The 13,204-nt window shown below is 41.2% G+C and overlaps 1 protein-coding gene across 6 annotated transcripts in view; it reads right to left on the bottom strand.

Annotated features, from left to right (window-relative positions):
* Positions 1-13,204, bottom strand: part of ZMIZ1 (zinc finger MIZ-type containing 1) — a 340,131-nt gene that overhangs the window by 48,714 nt on the left and 278,213 nt on the right. For all 6 annotated transcript variants that reach the window (XM_033066444.2, XM_033066443.1, XM_033066447.2 and 3 more), the window contains one exon: positions 2,962-3,106. In XM_033066444.2, the coding sequence (XP_032922335.1) occupies positions 2,962-3,106 (145 nt within the window). The remainder of the gene's footprint in view (positions 1-2,961; positions 3,107-13,204) is intronic.

The following is a 13,204-nucleotide window of genomic DNA, read 5'->3' as shown; positions in this document are numbered from 1 at the left end:
AAAGGTCTAAGGCAAAAATAAATAAAAAAATCTCACATGCAAGTTTGAGCTGACTATTAGACTGCAAAGACTTAAAAAAACCCTAAGACTGGGAGGTTCCTTTTGACAACCCAGTGCTCATTCTGTTCACAAAACACAGGAGTTTGCAATCCAACAGCTGCCCTACTTTAGACAGTAAGTGTTTAGCTGATTTTTTTTCTACATGCAACACTTGATCATTCTGTTAATGAAAATCTAAATTTAGAAAGAAATTAGCACAATACAGTCCTTACTCTGAAAGCATTTGTTGCATGTGTGCATATCCTGTATGGCTTACATTCTGCTCTAAGTGCATTTAACCCACAGTAACACTATGAAAGCCCTCCTTGACCAGTCTACTTCAGTTTTCTCTCATAGCTCAATTAACTTTTAAAAATCAAAGATTGTCTTTAAAAGCAGGCCAGACCTGAATTACTTCTAGTGTAAGTGCCCATAGTTTATTAAATATGAATCCTTAGATTTAGATTCTTGTGATACATTATTGAGTCACAATTTATTTTAAATAGCTGAGCCCTGGTTCAACTTTGAGACTAAGCAGCTGTGTTTCTGTAGTGCCAGCTACATCAGGATTCTAGTCCTTGACTAGAGTTCTGGGTAATTTTGTTGCTGGTAAAAGGAACAGCAGAAAAAGCTCTATGTGGAGTACTCAAGATCAGCTGATGATGGGGAAGGATTTAATTGTGTGTCTAATGATAATCAGCAGCTCACATATATCTACACTGCCTTTGTGAAGTAAGGTTCTTGCATATGCTCTTGATTGTTTTAATTTAACATCTAGTTCTTTCACAAAACTTGAATTAGCTGGCTACATCAATTGTTTCAGGAAATACTTTTTTTTTTGTTTGAATTAACAGAAAAGTCTTGTGGATTAGAGATAAGATACTGTGAACTTTAGTACTAAGCTTTTGACCCAAATGTAATCTAATGCAAATACAAATGGCACTTCATCAACAGCTTCACCACTTATTGTAGTTAATACTGTACTTTATGGCTTTTCATCTTTTGTTTAATTAAAACAAATAGAAAACTCAATTCTTCTTCACCCCATACTTCACTACTGTCTTATAGATTGATTACAAAACATCCATGAAAATAAACAGTTCCAGGTGGAAAAAGAAGTTGGAGAGACACAGGATGTCTCATTCTAATGTACCACCTGAGAGATTTTGAGCAGTTATGGTTAAATTACAGGCAACAGCACACACCAAAGCAATGATGCAAGTATTCCAAATCTCAAAGCAGCTGCTGCAGCTATTGTATATAAGAAGTTATGCCACAAAAATTCTGTTTCTAGAGGGGCATCTTAGAGGCAAAGAATAGTAATTTGGAAATTGCTCCCAGTGTCTTCCCCAGTAGAGCATTTCAAGGGTAATACTCGAGAGAAATATGCAGGAACTGCCTAATACTGGGCAGGATGCTCTACTGCAGGCAGAATACTGGATGGCCTGGTGCTGCTGGAAATGCTGGCATTTAGGTTTAGTAGAAGAAAGTATTTCTTTTTTGACATGTGACAGTTTCAGTGGAAAACTGTCACGAAAGAAGTGAGTTGTGCCTATCTTATCTATTATCTAGTAATGTAGCACACAGCCCCTGTGAGATAGTCTTACTTTATAGACTCTAGAGGAACAGAGGCTAAAAGGTCAAATGAGAATCAGGCATCTAAAAACTACAAAATTACACCTAAGAGAACATACACGGCACCACATTCTCTGCAGACTGGCCACTAATTCCACTTTGTCTTCTGAAAAGCTTCTCCCAAGTGTAAAATTATTTTAAAACATTAAGTTTTCTGTGGCTTTTTTTGTTAAGCATGTTTACAATCAATCATTTCATAGGCAACTACAAAAGAAGAAATCCAGGTACTCTGAAAAGCCAGTAATGATATATTAATTATACTTCAAAAAAGGAGTAACTTTATTCTCAAGGGCTAAAATAAAAGGCATAGTGATTGCATGGTTTTGCCATAAATGCAACAAAAATAATGAAACCATATCCAACCCAAACCCCAAAAGTTGTTTTCAGACAAATCTGCATATGCAAATGCACTGGTATAAAGATGTCCCTAAGCTCCATTGTAACACGAAAGTTCAAGTCAGGCTATCATGGAACTGAGGCACAAAGAATTTAGATTCATTACACTCTCACAGTCCTTTACTAAAACAAAAACTCTACACTAAAACAAATCTATACTATTTGTGATTTCTTTAATGCGATGCTGAGGTAAAGAAAGCCTTGGAAAAAACCTCCTAGAAACATAAAGCATGGAATGAATGCTCAGTCCTGTCTACAATTTATCTCCAGCTTTTGCTTTTGACCTAGGCTGTGCAGACAAGAAATACAAATAGTGCTCCTCTACATAGCTTGATAACCAAAGGCTTCACATCATCTTCTTACAGAGTCCTTCAATGTTCATGTTTTCTCTAAAGTAACACAAGTGCTGTGTGATCCTCACCTGATACAAAACTTACAGGACATCCTCTGATCTATGGCTACACCCACAGTACAATTGCTTTGCATGCAATACATTTCCAATGACGGTTAAAACAGAGCATCAGTGAAATGTTTTCAATGTCAAGAAAAGCCAGTTGTATTTCAATAAACATCAGGCAAGTGTCTGATGAGAGACATAATGTACAAGTTTATCTCTAGGGCATAACTTGAAGCTTGAAAGCAAGCCCACTTGATCTGAGCACAGATTTGAAGACGGAAGTGTCACTTCACTATGCACGGGGCAATAGCAAAGAGAAAATCTGAGTTTGTTTAGTGCTCACTGTAACTACAGATACCCTGCTGTCAGTAGTGCTGAGCAGTGCATGAAGCAGTGTCACTCCCCCCATCAGTGGTGACAAGCACTTCAAGTGACAGATGTGTCACACAACACGCTGTCCAGACTGCACAGCTGCAGGCTGGGCCCAGACTCACCTGTGAGAGAGGGTGGGTTTCATGGAGCTCATAGAGTTCATGGGGGGTTGCATGGGGAGCTTCCCGGGAGGATCGTTCTGCCGGCTTTTCTGGTGGCGAAGCAGCAAGAGCCGTCCCAGCTCCTCACACCACGAGGAGAGCAGTGCTGTGCAAACAGAACAAATGACAGTGAGCACACATCTGAGGAACCAGCACAGCCCAGTGCAGGTGCAAGACACTGTAACAGGAGCCACGAGCTGAACAGACAAACACCAGGAGTGCAAAGCTTGTCCATGAACCACCGTTCACACCATTATCCTATCAAACTGAGTCTGCAATTGCCCTACAGTATCACCAGAACATTTTTATCCAAGTTTCAAACATTCTGCACAGCCCAGGAGGCACAAGAGAACTTGCCTGAGCAGCACAGAGATGAAGAACAAATGAAGCAAAAGGACATGGGATAGCTGTTACAAGTGAAGTAAAATGCAGAATAATTACACACTAATAGAAACTTAATAAAAACATAGAAAATGCATCATTTACAGAGGGGAGCAAAGACAAAATATCTCTTTTCTGTTCAGCTGTTTTTTTTCAAAAGATTAATTGGAGAGAAACCCACGTGCATGAATTAATTTCCAAAACTGCTATGAGCTACTATTCTTGAATAGATAAATGGGAGAATGATGTATGGATACAAAGTTAGGCACTTAAATCTATATCTGACCCAGCACAACCCCTAAATGTGTATTTCCATTATGTGCCTAATCTTGTAGTCAATGAGGGTAATTCTGTGCTTACAGGAAAATCATACTTATGAACTATGAAGATGCAGAGATTTCTTAGAGGGAAAAAGAGCGTGCAACTCCTTCTAAAGATATGAAAAGGGTCATTATTCTTGAAAATGTGGCCTGTCCCTTATGCACTCACACTCAGGGAAGAGCAGGCCCTGTTACAGAAACCGCCTACTCTGCAGTAAGCAGAGCCCCAGAGAGTGGCTGGAAGTGAAACCTGGCTCCCATGAGTGCACCCAGCCAAGACACCCCACAAAGCCTCCAGCAACATCCACCCAAGCCTCAAAGCTGCCTATTTAATTCCAACATCAGAAGTGGCTCTGGTAAAAAGCCAGCCAGGTATGAGGACACAGTGAAGAGTTTCACTGGAACAAAGTGCAGACTAATTGAAAAATCCTGCAGTGGAAAGAAATCAACTTCTCAAGTGGAAGTGCCTGGGCTTTTTTCTTTTTTAAAGGACGCTTTACAAAGCCCTTGGAACAAAAAAATGCTTCATGTTTAATTTTTAACTAAGTGCCTTCCTGAGGTGTTGCAAACTGAACACAAACCAACAGATTATTCGGGTGAGTGAGAACCAGAAGACTGAAAACCCAAGCTGCCACAGTGGTTTAGAGTAGTAAGAGCTCTAGATGTAATTTCAGCCTTGCTCATTTAAAAGAGACAAGTACAGAATCCTCTAAAACTGAGGCTTCTGCTTTCATATCTTAATTTTGTAATGGTTGTCTTTTCACCAAATAACATAAACATAAGCAGTATCTAACTATACTTTCAGGGTACACCACCTTTTTTTCCCAGTAGCTACTCACATCTACTGTTAACAGAGAAAAAATTGCCAAGAGATTTACTGTAAAGTCATATCTGTGGGGGAAAAAAAGGAACCTGCTTTACCAAAAACATACACAAAAGTATGGTTTTCCAGTACAAGAAACAATTGGATTTTCTCAAGTTAAATGGCCACACAAGAAAAATACTTATAGCCTGGGCCATTGCTGTGAATTAATCACACATTTGGACAAAGAAGAGGTAGTAATTTTATTGCATTTATCAAGCAGAAGGTCAAGAGCGGTGTTCAGGGAGGCATTTTAGAGCTCTGCAGTGACAAAAAAGGGACATCGTTCCTTTACGGAACTAAATATGGTCACTGGGAAATTGTCAGCCTCACATGCAGCCTACAAAAAGCATCCCCTCCAGCTCTGTGAAATGTTCCAGCAACGAGTGTCAGTCTAAGCTGCTTCTCTATTAGCCAAGGAATCTGTCAACAAGCATTTGATCAAATTATACTCACCTTTTATCCCTGGCATATCATTACTAATGTGCCAGTGACAAAGGCCCCCTCCCCCTTTGCCGCCGCCTGGAAATACAAATTCCTGCCTCACAGGGCTCCTTCCCTTGCCACAGCCGCTGGAGCTGGGGAAACACGAACAAAGTGTTCTGCCGAACACTTAACGCAGCCATCACGGAGTAATAGTGGATGAGTAATAGTGGATGCTGAGCACTTTCACAGCCCAGTGTAATTACTACAGAATCATCCATCTTAGACGAGGCTATGATGGGAGAAGGGAGTTGCTCCTTCTGCACACCTATGTGCACTTGACAAGTAAGATAAAAAGCAACAACCCAACGGATCTGAGGGCATGGATCTGCAAACAAAAGCCAAACCTGCTTGGGAAAAAAAGCAGTGTAACTCCTGTTAAACGAATACGTCAATGAGAGCATTGTTTTGGTGAGGTGAAGATAAGAAAACATCTTAATGAGTTGTTATTATTACCAATACCCAGTATGCAGATTTATAAAGGAAAAATGTAAACCATCAAAGAACAAAGAGGTCCTCAAGATAAGCTGGATGGTTTTATTCTACAAGTTATCTGGAGAGGATTCATGTTTTCAGAAACTAAGAGACTGCAGGTAAAAAACCTAGCAAATTTACTCATCCCTATCACAGCACTCATTATGGAGAGGTTCAACCTTTCCTCCCCTGGGACATTTCAACTCATGTACCGTGTATAATAATCACTCTCTTCCCTGTGTTGGTACTTGTGCATGGAATGAAAACAAAGCTGTGTGTAGTCACCTTAGGAGTTACCAGTTCCCCTCTGACCTGCTCTATCCTCCCTCTAGGAGGGAGTCTAGAAGGAGTCTGCTCTCTTCTGTCGGAAAACACAGGGCAGCCTGCCATCTCTCCTGCCCCATCCACCTCCACTGCTCTGCTCTCTGCTCGGTAAGATGAATATATACCCTGCCAACACACATCTGGTACAGCTGGCTTCTGGAGAACATCACTTCCTGGGCTATTCAAGCAAGATAAAACAAACTCAAAATGAATTTACAGATTACACTATTCATCTTTAGTGTACTTAGTTACTGCTTTTTATGCTGACAGTATTAGGCGTATCTCAACTCATTTACACTCAAAGCACGAGAATTTCAGTATCATACTATAATGAACAGATAAAGCAGCAAGCACAAAGGACAGCTACAGATGGTGCCAACAGTCAGTCTCACCCTCTCATGGCACAGCCAAGCAGCTGCTTTTTCTCCCCCTCCGCCCCTCCTCCTTGTACAACAGGAGCACAGATTTTGCAGATGGACCATCCACACCGTGTCTCACAGCCCCTTGCTGCGGCAGTTTAATGATCAGATTTAAATCGTGTTCCTCTGCTGCATTGCTACAATGTCCCTTGCATACAATGATGTGCCTTTCCTGCTTAACTGGAACTCAACTGTTGCAATGAGAGGAAAGGAAGAAACCTTGACTGCGCACAATGTACCCTACCCCCCCGCCCCAACAAGAAGCCCTGCACATAGCCCAGGTGTAAAATACAACCTGGTTAATACACCAAAACTGATATTTTCTTTCAACCCCTGTTCAATCATAGAGGCCTCTGCTAGCTCATGCAAAAAGATGCAGAATAATGGCAATCACATAACGTACTGACAGTTAAAGTGTATTCACACATTTATTTGGCTTAAAGGGACACTCTCTGGGATGATTGGTGCAATATTTGACCTACTTTTCTCCATCTGCAAAACCGGTATCATTCTTAATGGGATTGCGTTTTAGCACTGATCTATTTCCATAGGAATAAATCAATACTGATTTGCTAATGACGACTGCGTTAAGAAACCAACACAGACATAAGCAGCCTCAGCTTTCACATTTGTGAATAGCAGAAATACAGATTTAAAAATAAGAGAGATTTCAATTACAACTAGCCCAAGGGGTTTCCCTAAGGAAGCAAGAGAAAAATATCAGTTCAGAGATATTCAGCTTGCTGCTACCCAGTCCCATTTTTGTTTTTCTATTCTTTGAAGAGGACCTGATATGGCAAGAGTGTGTCTCCGCACAGAATGTGATTGACCTCTCCTTAAAATACTCATAAATACTCCCACACACCCAAACTTGGCAACACTTTATGTCCATAATATAACACTTTTAAATTCTTTCATTGAAAAAAATCATAAGGCATGGCAATGTATCCCATTGGGATCCTGGGGACAAGGAGGGGAAAGAAGGCTGGAAGGCAATTTTTATTTTTTTTCCCAGTCAGCCCAAGTCACATTTTAAGCATTTCTCTGCAACCACAGAGCTAAGCCTTGCTTGAAAGAAAAAGGAAGCAATTGTTATTTAATCCTCTGCCTCTAGGAGCCAAGTCTTTAAGAACATGCCAAATATCACAAGATTTGCGACACAATTATTAGGACCGGCCACATCCCCTGGTACTGTTCCTTTCCTGTAAGGGCCCTTTTGTGCTGAAAACCTGCCAGGTAGTACAGAAAGAAAGGTCTCCACTGCTTGCTCCGTGGCACCTTTCCATCCCTCATAGCCATGACTGCCCATCACCCAGCAGTAGCATCACAATTGCTTGGTAAGTGCTAGGGCCCTTCCATCAGGAAAATCAAGGAGCTTGGGCTGGGTGAAGCCACGGATCGTGCCCAGGTTGCTTGCACCACTTAATACTTCTTGACAACAAATGATGCTGGCATACCTGCAAATATTACATGATGGATACTGATGATGCAGCTCAAATGTCATTCTTTAGCCATAGCACAGAAGATTGGTACAGCCCATTACAACCCTTTTTGGGCCAGGAAGCAGAAGAAGTAAAGAAAGCAGGGTGTGCAGTCAGTGGTACCCTGCAGAGGCACTGCTGCATTTCCCCAGCTGCACCACCCGGCACTGGGAGCTGCAATCCTGCACTGCCTGCTTGTACCCAGCACCGTGCAGAGTGCCAGAGTAAGCACCTCCGAGTGCATGAGCCCACGGCTCCCTAGAAAGCAAAATACAGAGAAGCACAGCGCTAATCTATTTACCTATTATGATACCCTAGTATTAGTTACAGCTTATCACCTCAGTAAATCGCTGCCTCTTGTTAGGGAATGTGCTTAAAGGTGCAGCAAACTGCTATTTACAGGCAGACACTATATTTACAGCCACAAAGACAGGTGAGGAGGGGATAGGACAACAGCTCAGTAATTTCAATGCCTTCTGCTTCCCGGGAGACTGCTGGAAGAGCACAATAGGATTACTGCTTCCTTGCTGCAGTTAAGCTGCAGTAGATAGTTCAATAGGCAGACTGGCAGACCCGTATTTCTTCCTCGCTGCAATGAAAATATTAGGAAAAAAGGAGGAGCTTGATTTGGAGAGCTATCTGTTCAGCACCATCTTGCTAGATTGGTTTCATGCCTCAGAAGGAAATGCATTTGGCTGAAAAGATATTTACAGCATAAGTAAGAAAATACATCATTTTTCACCAATCATATCCATTAATTTTATATTGCTTTTAGAAACACGTTTGTAATTTTTTAACACAGAGAATTCCAGATAAGTAGAATACAGAGATTCTGAGTGCTTTCTACTCTCTCCTCTACAGACTGCAATCTAAATACAGTTTTTTATAAAACATCCAGTGAGGTAATTTGATGGGGAGGGAAGGGAAACAGCAATGAGAAGAGAATGAGAGGAGTGGAAATAACTATTGTCTTGGTTATTTAGAGAAATTATTCTTTCTACATAGGAAAATACAGTTTCTATATAGGAAACTGTATCATGTTTGGAAAAATACATTGAAACTACCTAAAGCTCAATGTGCTGACAGTATTAGAAAAATAAGGTCAATTGCATTAAAAGGATGGAATCCTTGCAATTTTGTGAAACTGAAAATCAGATGTTTTCCTTGTGTTTTAAAAGCCATTTTGCTTTTAAAGAGCAAGGAAAAGGGGAGAGGGAGAAACCAGTCATGCCAAACTATTTCAAGGATTGATTTTCCTGCAAGCTCTCCTCCTTGCACACTCCAGCAGAGCCTGGCAATGGCTGGCTCACCTGTAGGACAGTGGGTCAGGGCAGCAAAGCAAGGCCACAAACCCAGGATGTAGCAGTCCATTAGCAGAGATTTGTGTTTGTCCCTCCTCTGCAGTTCTCTCAAGGCACTGCTCCTGTGACAGATCAGCCCTACCCCGTCATTACAGGAGCTTCTGCTCGGTGCCTGCCTCAACACTGACAGCACAAAAGGACTACGTACAAAGCCAATTACAGAGCAAAAGTATAATTTCACAGCAGTCTGGCTGTTCAGCATGGACCCAACGCAGTTCCAGGGAGTCCATCCCTCCTCCCAGGCCTATCTCTCTGGCTAACAGCAGATGCCCACTTTGCACACAGCAGCCCAGGGCACAGAGCCAGTGCTTAGTCCCAGGTGTTTGCTTGCACCCCAGCTGGGTGCCTTTTTGGAGCACCTGAGGATTGTGACTGCTCTTCTCCATCAGGCAAAATCAGTGATGTTAGCTGAGAAATCCATGTAAGTTGGATTAGAGTGATTTTATCTAAAAAGTAACCAAATCTGCTCCACTGTGGTGAAGAGAACCCCCTCCAAAGGTACACAGGTTTAAAAAGTCCTCATCCCAGCAACTGCGCAGCAAACTGCATGGAACTGAATTCCCCAGTAGAGCAAGGGGGCAGCTGGCTCAGATCCTCATTTGGATGGCATGAACTGCCCTGCTAATGACAACAGGAACACAGAGTAGATAGCCACAGTTCAACACTGTGGAAGAGGGCATGACACACATTTCTACCCCTAATGTCTAAGTAATGTCCTTTATCAAGAATGCCTCCTTCATTACTATAGTTACAGCTGTGTCCTGCAGAAATACCCAGCTTTGCCCCAGTAGGATCTGTAATGCAATTATGTATTACAATTAAAAAACAAAAAATCATGCAGGTTTGCAGGAAAATAGATAATGAAGGGAATACCTAATTAAACTGAATGTAGTATCATGTTAATTAACAGAGGTTTTATTCAATAAAACCCTTACTGCAAACCTGAGAGTTATTCAGCATGTGCTTTCAGGACTGCTGCATGAGGCTGACACCATGTACAAAATCTGGTCTTGAATATGGGTCCAGCTTGCCTTGGCATATCTTCAATTCTTCACAAAGACCTCTCAAGACACATATATATGTCAGCTTCCCCAATGCCTCTTGCCAACTGGAGTAGTACATGCTGGAGACACAGATTTGAATACTGCTATCCTCACCCCATGCCTTCAGTGGAACTGGGATTCCCTAATTTCCTTCTACACTTGCCAAAACTTGGCAGAGGATCTTACCAGATTCACTACATTAACTTTGAAGTAATACATTACAAAACATTGCAACAATGGCTCAATTTGGCAAGCACAAAACATGCTGTACAGACCCAGATAAAATATGTAAGCATCTCATTTAGGCTTAGCTCTACCCAAGCTGCTACATCTGAAAACACAGCCCATTATATAAAGAGAAGACAATACTGGTGAATAGGCTACCAGCAAGTGAATCCTGGATAAGGCTTTCCAAGGAAATGCACTCCAATAGCATTAGACTGCTTGTTTTCTTACTCATCCAATTGTTGGTTTCACCGCTTAGATTTCGAACAACAGCATCTTTCATTGCTGCTGTATGCTTTTGTTTTGTAATGCCAGTTCTAGTCATCAACAAATTTCACATATAATCCAGACAGCTGAAAAATGAGACTGACACACTTGAACCCATCTTTGACTACAGACAAAGCAGTGACCTACAGGTGAGAGGCTCAGTTTCATTTAATCTATCCTCAGCCCTGCAATTACTACTGTAAACAACTCCTGAGCTAACACCACCACTAACATCTAAAAGTGGTAGGAAAAAACCCAACAGATTAATTTAACAAAAGCTGGTACACAAGGAAGCCATGCACAATCAGTACAATGATTCAAATCTGGAAGAGGGACAATCTGGAATCTATCATTAAAAGAAGGAAAGGAATAATGGCAGAATTGGAGGTTCACCTAACCCAAATTATTCAAAAGAACCAAGAGGAAAGTAAAAATGAAAAACAACCAAAATTGACTTCTCAGAAACAAATCATGCCTTACCTCTACACTTTCTTTGCATTACCAAACAATACACCTCAACTGCAGATTAGTTAGATTTTAGTCAGGCTTTGGTGCTGCTTAACATGATATTCTCATAAATCAACAAGGGAAATTAGGTCTAGCTGAACACAACACAGAATGGCAGGAAACTTATGGCTTACCAAACTATTGAACCAATAGTCACTAACAGAAATGAGCATTACCAGATTCCTCAGAGGGCCAGTGAAGGCAGTAGCTGTGCTACGCTGCCAAAGCACACCCAACCAGCCTCCTCAGTTGCACGAGTGGGACCCAAGCCTGGGAGATGTGCAGTTCTCCTTTCTCTCTACCCCACCACAATACACAGCCACAGAAGGGGGAGGAAAGTAATCAGAATGATCATCATATCAACATACCCTGCAAGAAATGATTACATAGATCAGGGCTTTTGGTGGGTTTGGATTAAGTTTTTTTTTAAACAAGAGGGAAGACTGACAGCAGTATCCTGATTTACTGAGTAACAAAGCATTAACTATATCCACAGAAACACCAATATATAAAGACACAGGTTAGATATAAGGAGCATCCTAATGCTCTTCAATACCCTAAGGGATAAGGTGAGGAATTTCCATAAATGGAGATGCAGAGGAAAGGTCAGGTACAGATCTAGGGAGAATGGATTCTTCAGCCACGGAGGTAGGGCATAGATGACTTTTTGAAGTCTGTTACAATCAAATAAAATCTGTGTTTGTGAACAGAGGAAATTCAGTCTGCATTGGGAAAGCATTTAAATCTGGCTTGCATTCACAGTTATCCCAAAAAGACATCTTAGCTACAGTGTAGGGAGCTCCTGCAGAGACAGCTGAAGTGGCCATCCAGCCGCATGGCTTAATGACTAAGTTTTAAAGATGAAAGAAACTGAGAGCAGGTGATGTGCTGAAGGTCACACCATTTGTGACAGAACAGAGGCCCAGAACAGAGAGGATCATACACCTTCCTCTCTTTGCAAGGAAAAACCACAACCACCACATCAAGGGGTTACTGCTCTGTGCCCGCAGTCTCTGTGCCTGCCATGGAACATTTTCAAACAACAACTGTAAAACATCTGGAGAGGCTTTCAAGGAGGGAAAAAAAAATTACAAAAACCACACAACCAAAATTTATAGCAGAAACGTGTTTCCAAAGTTAACACTGCACAGCCAGAACTCAAAAAAGCTATTTTAGGAACTTTTGCCTTTTGGTTCTGCTCTTTGCTTTGACTTTATTTTATATTTTTACAGGAAAAGAATGTTTTATCAGGTGTCCTCAGATTTTTTTTTTAAATTTTCATATGATTAGTGTAACTTACAAACTTTGCCAACTTCTCTACAACTGCTGAAGGGAAAAAATGCTTGCTTTCAAAGTTGGGGGTTGCAAGACCATTTTTCATACTATCCAAACTTTGTACTTCAACAGAACTAAGCTAGAAGTACTCTTACCCTATCCTTCCACTCACTCTTCATTCTGAAAAAAATATTACAACTACATAAAATAATCTCTAAGTGCTGAATATGAAAATAGTTAAGGACATCAGGAAAGAGAAACTCAGCCTACAGAAGTTTTCAGCTTAACTGACGGCTGCTCAAACAATACAGGGCAGACAGATGTGTGCATGCACTGCAGTTTCAAGGTAGCAATGTTTCCCATCTCACTGTCCAGTTGATGAGGTAGTTTTCTAACAGAGTCATTACTTCTCATTTTTCCCTCTGTGTCCCACCAACCCCACAAACCTTGTCATCTTCCTTTACTAACAAACTGCTCTGCTCCTCTGGTACCAATCACCTTTTCTTGAGAACTGCCTAATTAATTAACATTCAATTAATATACCAAAGTCAAATACCAAATAATTGTTCCCAAGCTGCACTGGGAACTTGGTAACTAATCTGAGCAAGAGAAGGGCTTCTGTATCCTTAAAGTTCCATTTCTAGCAGCTCTGTCTTCTGGGCTAATGGACATTTCCCACCTGAAACATGGTTTGTGAGCCATGGATGCTCTTGTAAAGGCATTCTGATATCCCTAAAGGCTCCACATGCACTCTGTTTATTTTATTTATTACCAATAAAGCA

This window comes from Catharus ustulatus, chromosome 8 (genome assembly GCF_009819885.2).
Source record: "Catharus ustulatus isolate bCatUst1 chromosome 8, bCatUst1.pri.v2, whole genome shotgun sequence".
Classification (NCBI taxonomy): Eukaryota; Metazoa; Chordata; class Aves; order Passeriformes; family Turdidae; genus Catharus; species Catharus ustulatus.
This window is presented reverse-complemented; position numbering and strand designations above follow the sequence as displayed.